Source organism: Lingula anatina, chromosome 1, assembly GCF_051362555.1.
Source record: "Lingula anatina isolate TDL-2025a chromosome 1, LinAna3.0, whole genome shotgun sequence".
Taxonomy (NCBI): domain Eukaryota; kingdom Metazoa; phylum Brachiopoda; class Lingulata; order Lingulida; family Lingulidae; genus Lingula; species Lingula anatina.
This window is the reverse complement of record NC_141767.1, coordinates 8358482-8374988: the sequence shown is the minus strand read 5'-3', so window position 1 is coordinate 8374988 and position 16507 is coordinate 8358482. Positions and strand designations below refer to the sequence as shown.

At 34.5% G+C, this 16507-nt stretch overlaps 1 protein-coding gene across 11 annotated transcripts in view; it reads left to right on the top strand.

The window, feature by feature from the left end:
* The window catches only part of LOC106181325 (3',5'-cyclic-AMP phosphodiesterase 4C), a 116193-nt gene extending 99936 nt beyond the window's left edge, over positions 1 to 16257 (top strand). For all 11 annotated transcript variants that reach the window (XM_013565667.2, XM_013565669.2, XM_013565675.2 and 8 more), the window contains 12 exons: positions 7063 to 7164; positions 10144 to 10217; positions 10389 to 10501; positions 10690 to 10783; positions 10933 to 11150; positions 11454 to 11552; positions 11722 to 11886; positions 12150 to 12249; positions 12461 to 12615; positions 12869 to 12991; positions 13197 to 13379; positions 13586 to 16257. In XM_013565667.2, the coding sequence (XP_013421121.2) occupies positions 7063 to 7164; positions 10144 to 10217; positions 10389 to 10501; positions 10690 to 10783; positions 10933 to 11150; positions 11454 to 11552; positions 11722 to 11886; positions 12150 to 12249; positions 12461 to 12615; positions 12869 to 12991; positions 13197 to 13379; positions 13586 to 13900 (1741 nt within the window). In that variant the 3' untranslated portion in view covers positions 13901 to 16257. The remainder of the gene's footprint in view (positions 1 to 7062; positions 7165 to 10143; positions 10218 to 10388; positions 10502 to 10689; positions 10784 to 10932; positions 11151 to 11453; positions 11553 to 11721; positions 11887 to 12149; positions 12250 to 12460; positions 12616 to 12868; positions 12992 to 13196; positions 13380 to 13585) is intronic.
* The last annotated feature ends 250 nt before the right edge of the window (positions 16258 to 16507 follow it).

Genomic DNA, 16507 nt, shown 5'->3' with positions numbered 1-16507 from the left:
TTTTTCCATTTTATGTATTCAGATTAGGCCCTGTATCATGTCATCTTAAAGTATTTCTGCATTCATGGATTTTATTTCTGATAGGAATGAAAAAGTGCAGTTATTATACAGAATTGCAAAGTACATATCCCAGACCAAGTGTTACATGATTTATAAATAAGTTTTTTTTTACCTCAACCAAGGAGGTTATGTCTATGCCTTTGTTGGTTTGTTGATTAATACCCTTAACCCAAGAGTAAGAGACATATTCTGATAACATTTCAGGAAAGATAAAAAAGGTGCCAACTCAGAATTAATAAGATTTTGGTGGTGATCCATTTCTTAATTAATTTATATTAATGAGAATTGAGCTGCGTTGGCAGAGGTCTGCACTCTCTTCTCTAGTTGGGAACTGTGCCATCACCCATAGCTTTATAATCTGTTGATTAAGTCATTGAGTATTTGCTGTTGCTGTTGTTTTCTGTGCTAGAATCAAAAACTCATGATGTGTTGATCATGCTAATCTAATTGGCTTGAAAACATTGATGTTATTGTCATGATGGAACTTACAGGTCACACCATTTCATTGTTTTATATATTAAAAAAAAAGACGAGATATTAACCATCCTAGAAGATCATTATACATTTTTTGCATATTGATGGTGAAATTTATTAAGCCATTATATATATATTTTTTTAAAAGACTTGTCAATTTACCAACTGTAATAGGGATAGGGAGAATGTGTTAGTGAAGTTGGAGCACATCCAGATACATTGTTTTAATGATACAAAATTATGGAGTACATCTACCACAATCCTTTTGTTCATGTAAGTAAAAAAAACTGTATGTGTGTATTGTTTTTGTTGTTGTTATTAATGATGCTAGAAAATAACTGTCTACCCTCTTTTATATGGAATGATAATTTATCCAGGGAATCTCTATTCTTGGAGATTATCATTTTGTGGGGAGCATTGTTCTAAGAGAAAACGGTATAGGGCAACACCACCTTAGTGTATAACATGGCTAATGAAATTCTTTACTTAGAGTGCATTCCTGGAGATTTAGATCAATCCATTCGGATCGACCTAACTCCCTGGGGGTTCACACTAAATAGCAGTCAGCCGAGTGCACACAGTAGTTAATTACCCCCTTACAGCTTTTAGTAGGCAGGACAGACATTTAAGCCAGCTAAGCTGACAGTAATCTAGTGAGACTCCCCACAGGGATAGATCGATCTAAAATCTGTGGGAATGGGGTCTAAGTCTAAAGTACTGAGTTTTTTTATATTAAATAAATATTTCTCAACATTCATCTCAGCTTCAAACCTAACTTCTGTTACATGTTCTATGAGCAAACCAGATGTCTTTTAAGAGGTAAAAGGTAACTGAATTGAATTTTTGATTAATTTTGAAAAGGTTGCTCTTTATGTATGAAAGGATTTCATAAATTAAGACCCTAGTCATTAATTAATAGCCTTTTTTGATGGAATTTTGATGGAAAGTCATCCTACATCTAACATGACGTTCAGAATTTTGTGTATTTCTCTTTGAATTAATGTTTTACATACTTCAAGAAAATTAACCACTATCTGCATATATTCACACTGGCTTGAAGTCTAAACTATTTTCTGTCTTTGTCTCAAAAACAAAAAAAAGTTAAATTTAAGAGATAGAATGCTCTCCAAAGACATGGTCTTGGTTCCTGCATACATAAAACAAAGTTCTAAAATTCATTTCACAAGGTGTGAGACTGCATAAGTACAGTATTTGTGACCAAAATGCTTTCAGTTTATCATGCAATGATGTTAGGGAGAATGTAGATGTCCACTTTGCACACATGATGAAACATGAAGATATACAGTAGAAGCTTTATGTGGATTGTTTACTAATACCTTGTGCAGTCTACCATCAGTAACATTTCCTGGTTGAGGATCTTTCCATGAAAATAAAGTATTTCAATTCTAGAGGGAGTACCTTGGCATTCAAAATTCTGAATTTGCTTCAGCTTCGGCATAATTGGGTTTCTGTGCTTGGATAGACATATTGATAGTTTGCAACTGCATCAGTGATTCTTTTCAGTGTCATTTACCAGAATTCTGGTTGTTTGAAGAGCTGTGAGAGAACTTGGAGATTCAATTTTATGCTGCACATATTATCTGTGCTTTTCACCAATGGATTGATCGCTTGAATTTGATGCATTTTATCAAGGCCAGTATTTGATCAGAAATTTAAGCAAGTCTGATCATTAAATTATCCATCTATTTGTGCTCCATAGCTGCTGGCTCCCAGATCAATACTTTCACTAAACCAGAGATGTGAAAATGAATAAATTTTCATTGGTTGCTTTTCAAGAATTGCAAGTCAGATTGCTCAATAATGACCTGCATCCCGGAGGCTAGCTTGATGGCTGAAAAAAGGACCCATTTTAAATTTTCAGAGAATGACCATTCTTTCTGGCACATCAGGTAATTTTTTCCTCTTTTTTTCATTTCTGGCAAAGTTGTCAGCGTTCAATATGGCTGGGCCTAGATAATGGACAAAATTAGATCTCGATGTTGAAATATGGTTTCTTAACCACGTTTCTAATGATTTTTAGTTTTTTGTTCCATAGGCTGAGTAAGTGATGTGTTGTTTGGAGGAAAAGAATCATCCTATTTATTTCAGGAACTGCCGTCAATATTTGAAGTCTTTCTAAATTAGATTAAGCCAGTCTCACTTTTTTCTTGTTTGTGAAAAATCAACTGCTGTAGATATGTAAAAGTCAAATCCTCGACACTCGTAGCTCATAGTCTGTCTAGCATTCATTGGAGCCAGACCAATGCCTCCGTGTCAACTTTGTCGTGGAACTTACCGAGGTTCACAGTCACTTCCTAGGAGTGCAGGGACTTCTTGCATCAGAGGGTCACAGTCACTGCCTAGGACAGTCAGAGCATCTTGTCTTAGTAGCTACAGTCGGTTCAGCTTCAGGTAATCCCTGCCTTTGAAATAGTTGTTGAATGTGTGAATACTAGGAATACTTGAGATATCAAAACATCAAGACATACTTTGTAGTATTACCACCTGTAATGCCACTTCATGTTTTGCAGGGTCAAATTAGGTGATGAAAATACTTCTTTAAAAATTCTAGGTGTAGATTCAAATTACTCTCTTTGCATTAAATAAATTAGATTTCATAAATTTGGTTATATAAAAAAGACTAATTTGGCTAAGTTCGCAAGTGCCAAGGTCATTACCTTTAAGACAATTTTCAAAAGAAAAATTACCCCATTATGTAAAATTAACATATTTGCATTATTTAAACGAGTTTGCAATTTTTTAAAATAATACTAGCCAAAAACCAAACAAAAGTAAAGATATTTGAGCTTATTTAACCACATGAATTTTAAGTACAAATTTTTTTTTTCGACAAAATGTAGAAAAATACAATGAAAATTAATATGAAATATGTGTAATTTTCTTCATGGTTTCCCCTGTTTGTGGACATCAGTCATCCACATCTGAATGTGGACCTTATATCAGGAGTTGACGCCATGTAAATACCATGGCACTTGTTTGTAAGCCAAACTTGCCATGTCACATGTTCTGATGTGTATTATTCTTCCTCATTAGTCTGCTATCAGGGGACATCTAGTCTGCTGAATTGGAGTTGACAAATTTGTTGACCCGGTCTGTCATTTTTTCAGTCATCATAATGACTTATTGAGTATCATAAAGAATATAACATGGACATTTAACATGAAGATATATTTCAAATGGCATTTATTAACAACTTGTCAAGGCAGACCAGGCCAGAAAGCAAGAAGGGGGGTCACTTTGACTTTCCTTTTGGCTGGAAAAGCTTTGCACTGAATTAAAATTTGTCTATAGGTGCTATACTAGATACACTTTTTCAGAAAAAAATAACTCTCAGCTATTTACCAAGGTAAGAGAATGGTGAATTCCCAAAAAATGAGAGAAAGTATTTTTTAAGCATCAAAAGTTTGTGACAGAGTGTCACCTATACAATGCATTTTTCAGATTTCATTTATGAAGGTTCATTAATTCATGAAGGGTTTCACCTGTAAACCTTTCATTGGTTGGTTTAAGTTGGATCAGTGTATCTATCTAGTTTATCAAACAGGAATCGAAACATTGAGAACATTTAGTTACAACAGCAATATATCGTTGTTTTTCTCAGGACAGGTGCACCTACAGACCTGTTTTCAGCTATTATTCTTCTAGATCTGTTAACAGCAGAACAAACAATAAATCCAATTTTTTGGCAAATTTCAAAATCTAAAAAGTAGGAAAATTAACCCTGCATTTGGCCTATGTTTTTTTTTTCTCCATTTTGATTATACCTTGATTTGTGATATATCTCCCAGCTTTCCATGACCAAGTAGATTATCTGAAACCAGGGTATGGCATATTGTCTGCTGAGTATCTTCATGTAGACACCAGGGACTACCATGGTATTTTATAGAGAGGAAAAATCATTCAGAAAGTAAAATGTCATCAGGCCCCCAATCATCAGAGCAACATTCAAGTCCATCCAACTTCAGATCAAGTTGCCATCAAAAGAGGACACTGCCATGGATTTTGAAGTGAAAAAAAAATTGGGCTGAGCTTTTTCGTGTTGGAGATCTCTGAACCAGCAACAATTTCAAAGCAGGAATGATTAAAAGAACAAAAAGAGCTCAAGGGCCCTGAAATATTGGATTTTTTCAGTTAGCTTTATCAATATTTGCTGTAATGGAAACCGAGTTCAAGTTGCTACTGAATAAGGGTGGTAGATCACAATTATATGAATATCATATCAAGGTCATTTGTTTTTTTTTTTTTTGTTTTTTTTTTGTTTTTTTTGTAAATTTTTCACCAATACGTTTCATCAAAAAGACAGTTCTCTGGAGCAATGTTGGGCAGATAACTTATGAAAGTATGAAAACATTGGAAAAACCATGGCCAACTCATTCTGCTCCAATTCTTTCAGTCAATATTCGGGAAAACTGCAGTATTGAAATGTATTTGTTCTCTATTGATTTCTGGCTGGCTGGCAGCTGAGCAGTAGGATTGGAATACAATTACCATTGATGGAACTTGGTGATGATAATGATAAGATGAACAGGATGGCTCTTCTAAATAAATAACCCTGGTTTCTGAATTTGTACTTGAAAATTACTCAAAAGATACTCGGAAAAGGGATCCAGATAGAATGAGGTTGCATTTTGAAAGGAGAGGATTGAATATTATGCAACTGTCTTTCTGACTGATATTGTGAAAGGAACTAATTTTAAAAAGTGCAATAATGTTGAAGATAACACAGGCAAAGTTCAAACTTTACTGCAAATAACTTTTTTCATGAGAGCACATTACAAGGCTCTTTATGGTTAGATTAAGAAAAAAAACTTCTCTAAATCTTAATCAACTTGATCACGGGGACCTTTACAGTGTGTCAACAGGGAGACTGTAATTACATTTCTTTAAGTATATTTTTGCCTCAGTTCTGCGTAACTGCCTCTGTGTTACCCTGCCATGGCCCATACTACTGTGATCTGTGCAGTGGCACTATCCTGTTCTAGGCTAAAGAAATGACTTAAATTATGTATTGAGTTTCCTCCTCTGAGAGAACAAGAATCTCTTGCTGTCACTTCAACATCCATTATATTTGCAGTGATTAATTTTGCCATGGATTGACTGACATAAAAATAATTAAAAACAAGGAAATCATTGAACTGTTTTAGAAGTCCAGGTCCTGGATTATTTCAATGAAATAAGACATGCAAAATTAGGAAGTGATTGATGTTAGGAAGGTTTACATACATATTGAAGCATTGGGAATATTGCATAGCAGTAGAAATGCATTGTGAGTTCGCTGTATAAGTCCTGTTTCTGGCAAGCCTCGTAACTTGTCTGTAAAAGACTGAGTGTAAAGAGATGTGAGCTTTTTCAATATAAATAACATCACTGTGACATTTTTGTAGTTTTCTTTTTATCAGGGTTGGTATGCTCAATATTTTGGTGATTTACACTTAAAGAAAAGGCAAATATTTAAATATAATTGATGTAAAAGCCTTCATCTGTACCTTATTTGTATTGCAAAGCAGGGTGTGTGTTGATGGGCACTGCGTCAGCCCTGCTTCTTGATATATCATAGATATACCAGTGATTATAAAACCAAATACACCCACACGCCATGCCATCTATTGTTCATCTGATGCAATGAGTATGTAGCATTTGAATTTCCCATTAGCCTTCACTTCTGACCCTAATCAGGTAAATCATAGGTTTACCGCTCAATTGTTGTGGTTGACTTCTTATCTTTTATCTCAAGTCAGTTTCCGGTGTCCTGATAGTCTTCCATTCTTGTCAATTACACCTTGTTAAAAGAAAGTCTACCTGAACTGCAGGTGCATTTTGAGAGTGAGGCATGAAGTATGTGCATGTGTTTTCTTTCTGTATTGGAAAGTCATCAAAGCAGTTAGGATATATATCCCATATGTGGAGATTGATCTAGACTAGTGGTATATCGTGATGTGGTTAATAGTAGAGACACTGGCTGTGACACCAGCCGTGCACTTTAGGTAGGTGTATAGACATGTTGCTGCTGCATTTGAGTTGCATGTATCTAAACTTGATTGATCTTTGAAGAGCATCAGACTTTTGATGTTTGAGATAGAAGCAAAAGGAATTGTAAGTTGTATGATGATATATGGATATTGACAGTGTGCAGGAGGGTATTATATTCTGTCTTTTGACAGATTTCAGCAAACCTCAAGATATATCAGAACTTCTTTTCATTATGGCATTGTGTGTTAGTTAATGAGAAAGTCTTACTGTGTGTTATTCTGTTTGGCACTGTGTAAATGTTGTAGAGCACTTGGGATATGGCATATTAACTGAACTTTATTTGTATATTTAAATATGTACAGCAAATTGTTTTCCTCCTTCATTTCATCAATAGTCATTACAGAGGAAAGTTTTGTTTATAATAGGCATTAGAGTTTGATCTCATCAGTCCACTGATATAGTTACCTACAAAATATGAAAAACTAACCCATGATCTGTATCTTCATACAGTTTCAAATGAGTATTATTTATTTTCAGGCATGCAGATGACTTGATTGTGACTCCGTTTGCCCAGATTTTGGCCAGTTTACGCAGTGTGCGGAACAACTATATTCTCCTCACAAATGCTCCAACAAGCAAGTAAGTAAACTCACTTGTATAGAGACAGTTGCAGTTAAACAGCATATGAATTTTACGGGTATAATTGTCAAATCATCTGTTATTATTGGATGCATGCATTTAAGGCAGGAATTTGCTTGGTATATGATGTGATGAAAAAGCGTCATAATATGGGGAAGTGGGAATCATACGGGCTTAAAGCAAGTCCTTCAGCCCTGCATGACTTTACATGAGGTGTACCAGAATTTGCATGAGATTGGGTTAAATTTCAAGTTAAAATGGTGAAACTTTATATACCAGGAATGTCTTCTTATCCTAGAAAGCAGTACAACAGTGGCAGTTAAATGTTGCAAATTTATACATGCACCTTTGTGCAATAGACTGTGATTCAACAGAATTTTTAAAAAATATCTGTGGTGAAATTCTGCACTTCATTATGTTACATGGCATTCCAGACTGCTGTTATTTCTGATGTGCCCCACTCTCCTCCAAATCCCGGAAATTTCACTAGATTTTGTACTAAATTACAATACTGGGTTATCTTGGGTGATATCCCACTGTAAATACACCAATACATCTGTCATTATTTCTGACTGAATGCCCTCAGCTGATAAAAATGTAATTTTTGTTTTACAATCTCTGTATGGTGTGAGCATGAGTGAGTGTTTTTATTTTTTATGTTTTTAGGTTGTGGTTATTATTTTTAAACTAATAATAATAATAATAATGTATCATTTAACTCATAATATCATTAAATAATGAATTTGGTGTCATTTTATAGACATTCAAAATCCAGTAATGGCTGTCACAGCTCTATAATTGTGACACTAGAATGTTAATGAGATTTATAATCTGTGTGCAGTGTTGTAGGGAAAGTGAGTGTCATTAGCTTCTTGTTATTATTCTGATCATTATTCTGCATCAGCTTGGGATTGAATGCAAGAAGCAAAGATGACACCTACAATTTTAGATTTCGTGTATACTTAACTTCCAAAACAATGTCTGCATGAACACCTGTGTGATGGAGGCGCCACGGTGCCTTCTACTGGTTCATGATGAGACTCTGACCACTACCAGGATCATTATCCTAGTGTTTCATGTGGAAAAGTATCAATCTGTTCACTATCTAGATCTGTATGTGAGCTGAATGAATGATGTATGTAGCGCCAAGTGTCTGAGTGTGCTGGCTGCTCTCCAAAGGACCAGGATATCAGACTGAGCATCTCATAAGGGTCATGATTTTCTTAAGCATGCACAGTGCAAAAAAAATTTGATAAACAAACAAAAAAGACTAACAAAATTATGATCGGCAATGTAAAAAAGTTCACTGAATTTAAAAGCAAAAATAATAATTTGCTTTGTGTTAACTGTGATGGGATAAGGAGAGTTTTTGGTGTTTGATTTTTAGTGCAATGTTATACTTTTTTCATGCACCTGTACTTGTAGAACAATTTATCTGTTACTTATCTGTTAAGTCATCATACACAGCCATGAACAAAATTTGACTCAAGAGTGTTTCGACAGTCCAAAAGTTCATTGGTCCCAAGGTTCATTGGTCTGAAAAATTGTAGCATTTTCATCAATTTTCAGTCATGGGTTCATTGGATCTGAAGGTTCACCTTCAGACTATTGCCACGGCCCAGTAGACATAATATACAATGTAATTTGTTGCTATGCTTAACAAGTAAACTGGTAGGACATATTTCCCATATCAGTTGGACTTGCATGTGCCTCTGTAAATGGTCTGTTTCATTCTGTTCTTTTCTTGTAATTTGAAAATGTCGTAGGTATATGTAATTTCCTTTCACAAGTTCACTTTAGGGTGTAACATGCACATCCTGTATCTTTGGGTAAAAGCACTGACACAGATATCTATATTCTCCTGCACATTCACAAGCATGTGAAGTTGACTGAGGACATGAAGCTGAGGAGTAGGTTGCATGTTTCTTATTACCACTCAGTAAACTGGTCTAATGGAGAGTTAAGCAAGATATAATCGATGGTCTATACATGCAGCCACTTATCACATTAAAGGCAATCTGAATTATGATATTGAGGAAAACTCAAGTAAAGTCACACAAAGAATAGTGGCATAGTTGTGGCTGCAGCTTTACTAAGAAATAATTATCTATCCTGAAAATTAAAAAGAAATTGTCAAGATTATTACATCTACTAACAGACAAATGAACCAAATACAGATGAAAACATAATATGACATTACATTCATTGGCAGACCAAAGGTGGAGGGAAAACAGGTGGGCGTAGGTGGTGTCAGTGCTTAATTCACATCAACAGGAATGAGCCACAACGTGTTTGCAAGTTCATGCAGCTGAGCTAATAGTTGCTTCCTGGTTACAGCATGTTCCGTCCATAATTCATGTTCCTACCTGAAGTGGGAAAATTCGAGCATTAAGTGTAAACTACTTACATAGCAAAACACATCTGGTTGCAACTTACCTTGCAAATATGTGAAATAAATAAATAAACAAAGTTGGAGTCCTTATCCATAAGGAAGAACACATTAGAGGTACACCACCTTAAAAACATGGGTGCCCAATTAGATAAGCCCATTAATCAGATAATATTACTCATAACCCTAAGCTTACATGGTTTTGAATGATCTTCTCTCTCATCACCTGGACAGAAACCATAAATAACAGCCCCTGCGTAAATCTAGCACCGGACTTCCGTGTGTTACTCCAGAAAACGAGACATTTCGTATTTAGACCACAAACACCTTCTTTCTTCAATGCATCCCTCCACCTCTAAGTGCAGTAATACATGCCCTGCTGATTTCAGGAGCCATCATTATGACTTCCCTCTAATAGTTTTGGAGCGGAGGCGAAGTGACTCCATCCTGTGCTGCTTTCTGACAGTGGTGCTTACGTTACTCAGATAAAATGAGAAGAATATGCCTCCAAATGTAGTTTGCAAGTAATACATTTCAGAACAGAATCAGTGTTTTTCTGTGTTATGAAAGTATTTAATAATTCGTTTCAGAACGCGTAGGGGTTCAGCACATAGTGGAAATACAATGAACCAGCACCAGAATTTGAATACTCCAAAATTGTCTGGTAAGTTTATTAGTGAACATTTAATTTCAGTTGTGTCATAGCATCTTACAAGATATTTTTCTTTAAATTTTAGTAGTATGAATAGGGTAAAGAATGCTTGCTTTAAATTGCTTAAAATTGCTTAAAAGGTTTTTTGTTCTGTACTTATATATATTCCTTCACATTTTACAGAGGAGGCCTTTACTAAGCTTTCTGTTGAGACATTGGAAGAATTAGATTGGTGTTTAGACCAGTTGGAGACAATACAAACGCACAGATCTGTATCAGATATGGCTTCCAGCAAGGTGACTTTGATTTTTTTCTTAGAAGTGGATATGTGATCATTAGTAGAAAAAAGTTGTTAATTAAGAAGGCGTTCTGCATACCAGTGCTTTGTGATAATTTGAAATATTGTCTATCATATCTTAACAGTTTGGTGGCATATTGTGTGATTTTGAATGTCTGTTTTGACAACATGTTTGTCCTATTACAGTTTAAAAGGATGCTAAATCGTGAATTGAGCCACTTTGCAGAGTCTAGCAAATCAGGCAACCAGATATCAGAATACATCTGCAGCACTTTTCTAGGTAAGAGATCTTAGCATATGCATCATCGTTAGTTAAATTTTATTTAGTTAAACAGTCCTATGACAAATGATTGCTTTCTTTGTAAATTTGACATTTCAAAATATATTACATAGAATTCTTTCTCTAAAAGTGGTGAGTCATATTTTCAGATAAACAACAAGAAATGGATCTTCCTGTGATGAAGGGGGATGATCATCATGAGCACAACCAAAATCAGAGCAACAAATACAACAGAGAGATAAAAGACAAGAAGACTCCCATGTCTCAAATCATGGGAGTGAGAAAACTGAAACATGCCAACAGCTTCACTGGAGGTTCTGTTCCTCGTTTTGGAGTTGAATGTGCAAATGAAGATGGCTTAGGAAAGGTAGGAATAATCTGATCAGAAGCCCATTTTTTTTTTTTTTTTTTTTAATTTTTTTTTTTAGTGTCATTTATGTTATTTTACTGGGACAAGTGATTTTTGAAAAAAAGAATGAATTATTTTACTGATACTCACGGCACTTCTTTTAATGCCCTGCAGTTTGAAAGAGAAAAAAATAACTTGCTTAATTTTAAGTTATGGAACAGAAGTGTACTGGTACATACTTTAATCTCAACTGTATCTTTAGATCCCCATATCTCAACATTATATCTCAACATTTAGAAAATGTACATCATTGTTTTTCAGTTGTTAAATGATATAGACAAGTGGGGTGTGGATATATTTAAGATAGCAGAATACTCCAAAAACAGACCCTTGACTTGTGTGGTGTATACAGTTTTCAGGGTAAGGTTTTCACTACTGACATCAATATTACATGAAATACAATTTTTCATTCAAAAATAGTAAAAGTTAGCAATAATTTTTTTGTCTTGTTTTGTTTTAAAGTTCAACTACATAAGCTTACTAACCAATGAATAGCAGAAATTTGACGTATGGTTTTCCTTTTTTCCAGGAAAGGGAATTGTTGAAGAACTTTCAGATTCCCCCACAGACACTTCTCACGTACTTGATGCATTTAGAAGATCATTATCGCCGTGATGTTCCATACCATAACAACGTTCATGCAGCGGACGTAACTCAATCCACTCATGTCCTGTTATCGGCACCAGCTCTAGAGGTGCAGTTCTTACTCTTGGCACAGTTGATAATTAACTTCAGTAAATTATAAATTATTTTGCTGAAATTAGTTCATTATTTCATTGAACTTCAAGCAATGACATAATGAAGTGATTTCAACAACAATTTACTAGAAGTGTAAACTAAGTTTAAAAATATTAGTTTAACAATATAATACTATGTTTTTAAAAAATGAACCAAATGAGAGAAGAAGAATCTTTGTATAAAATGTGCAATTAACATATTTTTTCTTTCCTTTTTCAGAATGTGTTTACGGACTTGGAGATTTTAGCAGCAATATTTGCATGTGCAATACATGATGTTGATCACCCAGGAGTCACAAATCAGTTCCTTATCAATACCAGTACGTCTCTTCACGCTCTTATTTAAACTAATTGCATCTCATTAAAGGTCATTGAGTTAATTCAGGTGAAATTTTAAACTCCATTTTTATCATATTGCCTGGTTTTCATTCTGCATATTTGCAAATGCAACTGGTTTAAGTGAAAGGTGGTTAGTGCATGCTGTATTAGAGCTTGAAGTAGTTTTTGATTAAATCATTATTATTATTCCAGGTTCAGAATTAGCCTTGATGTACAATGATGAGTCAGTCTTAGAGAATCACCATTTGGCTGTGGCCTTCAAATTACTAACAGAAGAAAACTGTGACATATTTGCTAACTTAAACAAAAAACAAAGACAGACATTGAGGAGGATGGTCATCGACATGGTAAATTTTTATTTCTCTTTTTGTGTAACAAAGTTGTTTCTTCATGTTTAAATATTCATTTTTGCTGGTCTGAATGTATTGCATACAGTGTGATGTTATCCCAGAATCTCCATGGCCAGATTGGGTATAATTCACCTGTAAAATTATATGCATGAATCGGCCAAGAAATTAAATGTAATTCATTCTTCATGGAATTGGGCATGTACTGTACATTTTAATTAATGTTTGTTTTTCACTTGTTTACCCCATCCAGGTGCTGGCTACTGATATGTCCAAGCACATGAGTCTGCTGGCAGACTTGAAAACAATGGTTGAAACCAAGAAGGTGGCTGGTTCAGGTGTTCTTCTTCTAGACAACTACACTGACAGAATACAGGTAATATGGGTGCTGGCTATAACAAAACTTTCGCTCTTGAAATTATTAGCCATTTATATATACTAGGGAAGGATTTTATTCTCCAAAATGCAAACGTTATCAATTTTTGTTTCAAATGAAACCCATGAGAAACACAGGTTAGACACTTATCAAAAAAAAGTTAGGGTTGTTCACATGAATTACACTATTCTGTTGTCTTTTGTAGGTTCTACAAAACATGGTCCACTGTTCGGATCTAAGCAACCCAACCAAACCCTTGGACCTGTACAAGCAGTGGACAACAAGAATCATGGATGAGTTTTTCCGTCAAGGAGACATAGAGCGAGAGAAGGACTTAGATATCAGTCCAATGTGTGATAAGCACAATGCCACTGTGGAGAAATCACAGGTTTGTTGCTACCAAATTTGCCAACTGGTATAAAGCAGTCAAAAGAAATTTAACCAAAAAAGTCAAAATTATAACATGAGTTAGAAATACTTATACTTCTAAAAATGCTGTATAGTTTACACATTTTTTTCACAATTAAAAATAAGCGAAAGAAAGATTTTTTCCCCTTGTTTTCACCTTGACTGTATTTCTCACCTTTCAATCAGGTTGGCTTCATAGACTATATAGTTCACCCTCTGTGGGAGACATGGGCAGACCTTGTGCACCCTGATGCTCAGGACATTTTAGACACACTGGAAGATAACAGAGATTGGTACCAAAGCATGATCCCCCTCAGTCCTTCAGGGAGCTTTGTCAACAAGCAATCACGTACCAATGAAAGTTCAAACATAAACTCTGAACACCTGGACAACGTACAAGAGGAAGTGAGCCCAGGATGTAAAGACTCAGACTCTGCCAGTATACAGTTCAAACTGACATTGGAAGATGAGGAACACAAGGGGGAGGGGCATCACTCATAGGTTCAGTATGATTGGAGGACTAGAGCTAAGGGAGTGGCTTCATGTGTAGGTTTGTCATCATAGAAGTCTATAAGAAAAGGAGTCAGTGAGGTAGACATGTTGTCCGGAAGTATTTTTGGAATGTATCCAAGGTACTCCTGTGCAATGTGTGCTTGATGGAATGCAAAAATATGGAAGAAAATGTCAATGGTAGAAATGCGGGGATGTTGTAAATTACTAAAATTCAGTAATCACTACTTTGGGTGTCAAGTGTATACTCATGATTGATATATAATGGTATATACAGAGATAAGGACTCGAGACAAAAAATATATAACAGAAAGCCCTGCATAGTTTTGTGCCAAAACCTCTTAGAAGTATATACTATAAATATCAGGTGGCACAGCAGTTGAACTGATTTACAGGTAAATCTCAAGCATTTAAATGGCTGTTTCATGTACATTACATCTTCTCTTTTTTCTCTGTATCCTTACCTCCTGTGTCCTTTACTATTAACAGATATTACTAAAGAGGCATATTATTGTGATGAAGTCTTCAGATATATATTGACAGTAGGTAAGAAAGGTCAGCATAATATTTGCTTGTTTCCTAATACCTTGTGTGGATTTTAGGTATGGCAGCACAACTCCAAGCCTTTCATTGGTCTCAGTGAATTAGGTTTTCCGGGATAATTATTTCATAATTATTTCATAAATGTAAATAAAAATTATTAATGGACAGCTTGATAGTACTTTGACAGGTGATTGCATTAAGCTGCAATTACATGATTCTGTTGTTGACATAATCTTAGCCCTCTGGTCTTTTGTAAGAGCATATCACTAATTTTTACCTAATATATTATAATATCAAACACGAAAATGGAAAACATTCTTTTTCCCCAAAAAATTCCAATAAGGGCCTTGTAACATTTCTTGGGATTTGTTAGTTTCAGCTTCTTACAATTATTGATAAACATTTTGAAGGTATCGTTATTCATTTGAATTGTCAAATTTATAGGCTAGTCCTGTTTATCAGTCAGTGTGTGCTAAAGTACATAATGTTTTTCCTGTAAAAGACAGATATTAGACTAGGCTCTCTCTTATTTATATGGTAAAGAAAGTAAGGGTTTTGTTCTCCAAATAATTATAAAATGTGGGTTATTTAATGTAAATATAAATAGTTGTGCGAATATCTCCTTTAATGGAGGTTTTTAATGGGATGTTTTCACCCAGTAAGGGTGTTTAGTTCAATCTGTTTTTCTGAAGAAACACTGGGTGTTCTTTCAGTTAATTTTTTTCATTCCTTGTTACATATTGACTCCTTCAGTTTGTTGGCAAAAAATGTAGTTAAGTTAATATACATCATCACTGGTAATATTGGCTGTCTAGGTACCATGTGTGTTACCTAGAAGCATTGTTAGTTTGGTACTCACTAGTCTCTTGAAATCACTGCTTATGCTGTATTAATCCATGGTTATTAAGCTCAGGGTGACCATTGTAACAGGTAGTTACCTTGACCATCACCTTGCTTTAGACAATCAACAGTTATGCCCCTTTTTTTGTTAAAAGTAATTGTTTTCAAGGCAGATTGTGGTTATTAAGGTCTTGTAAGATGGTTTGAGTAAATGAATCTCAAAACCTCACTATAGGATAGTTTAATTGGAATTGTAACTTTTCCAAAAACAAAAAAAAAAAAAAACAAAAAAAACATTTTACATATCAAATGTTCAAGTATGAAAATGAGCATATGTATGTTCTAATATAAAACCTGTAGTCTTTCTGTCATATGTACCCCAGCAAATACCACTTATTAAGCACTCTTCAATAGGTCATGATGTAGTTCATTATTTCTCTATTTTAAGCTAAGCATTTTTTTATTATAGTTGTTTTTTGTTTTGTTTTGTTTAATATAGCACTTTTATGCTGCATTTTAAACTGTGTTAGTTTGGAGATAATTTATGAAGAAAAGAATCAAATGAAGATTATTAATGTTAAAGAGCAGATTCATGTTAGTTAAGTATTTACAATATGTGAGAATTTATCAGCAGCCCATAGGCCAAATACTTCCATATAGATATAAGCTTCAGTGTGTCCTTAACTTTGTTAATATTTTGATGTGTATCTAAAGGAATTCTCCATACCCTCATCTTATGTTTTCAAAGGGGCATGTGTCTCAAATATAGAAAGATATATATATATTACTATATTTCATCTTTGAAAATTGTTTTTCATTGTCTTCTTGTTAAATTTCTGTTTTCATTATTTATACTTGTACATTTTCTGTATAGTATTGTATATAGCTCTGTTGATGTATATATAATAACTGAATGTCTCACTTTCCAGTCTGTCCAAGTTTCAATAAAATACAATATGAAATTATTTAGGCACGATTTGTTTTGACAGAACAAAAATTATGATATCATGAAAGTACTTGAAAAAGTAAAGCCTACTGTATTTCAAACATATCTTTCAAAACAAAAGTTTTAAAGCAGTGCACCTCTGGACTTACGAACTTCATCTCAGTGTGGTTTACATTTATAACAATATGCTTGTCACATTTTTTTACCCTGATTCAGACTGGCTGTTACCATGCTGCTCTCACCATCCTGTGGAAGATACAGCCAGAGTT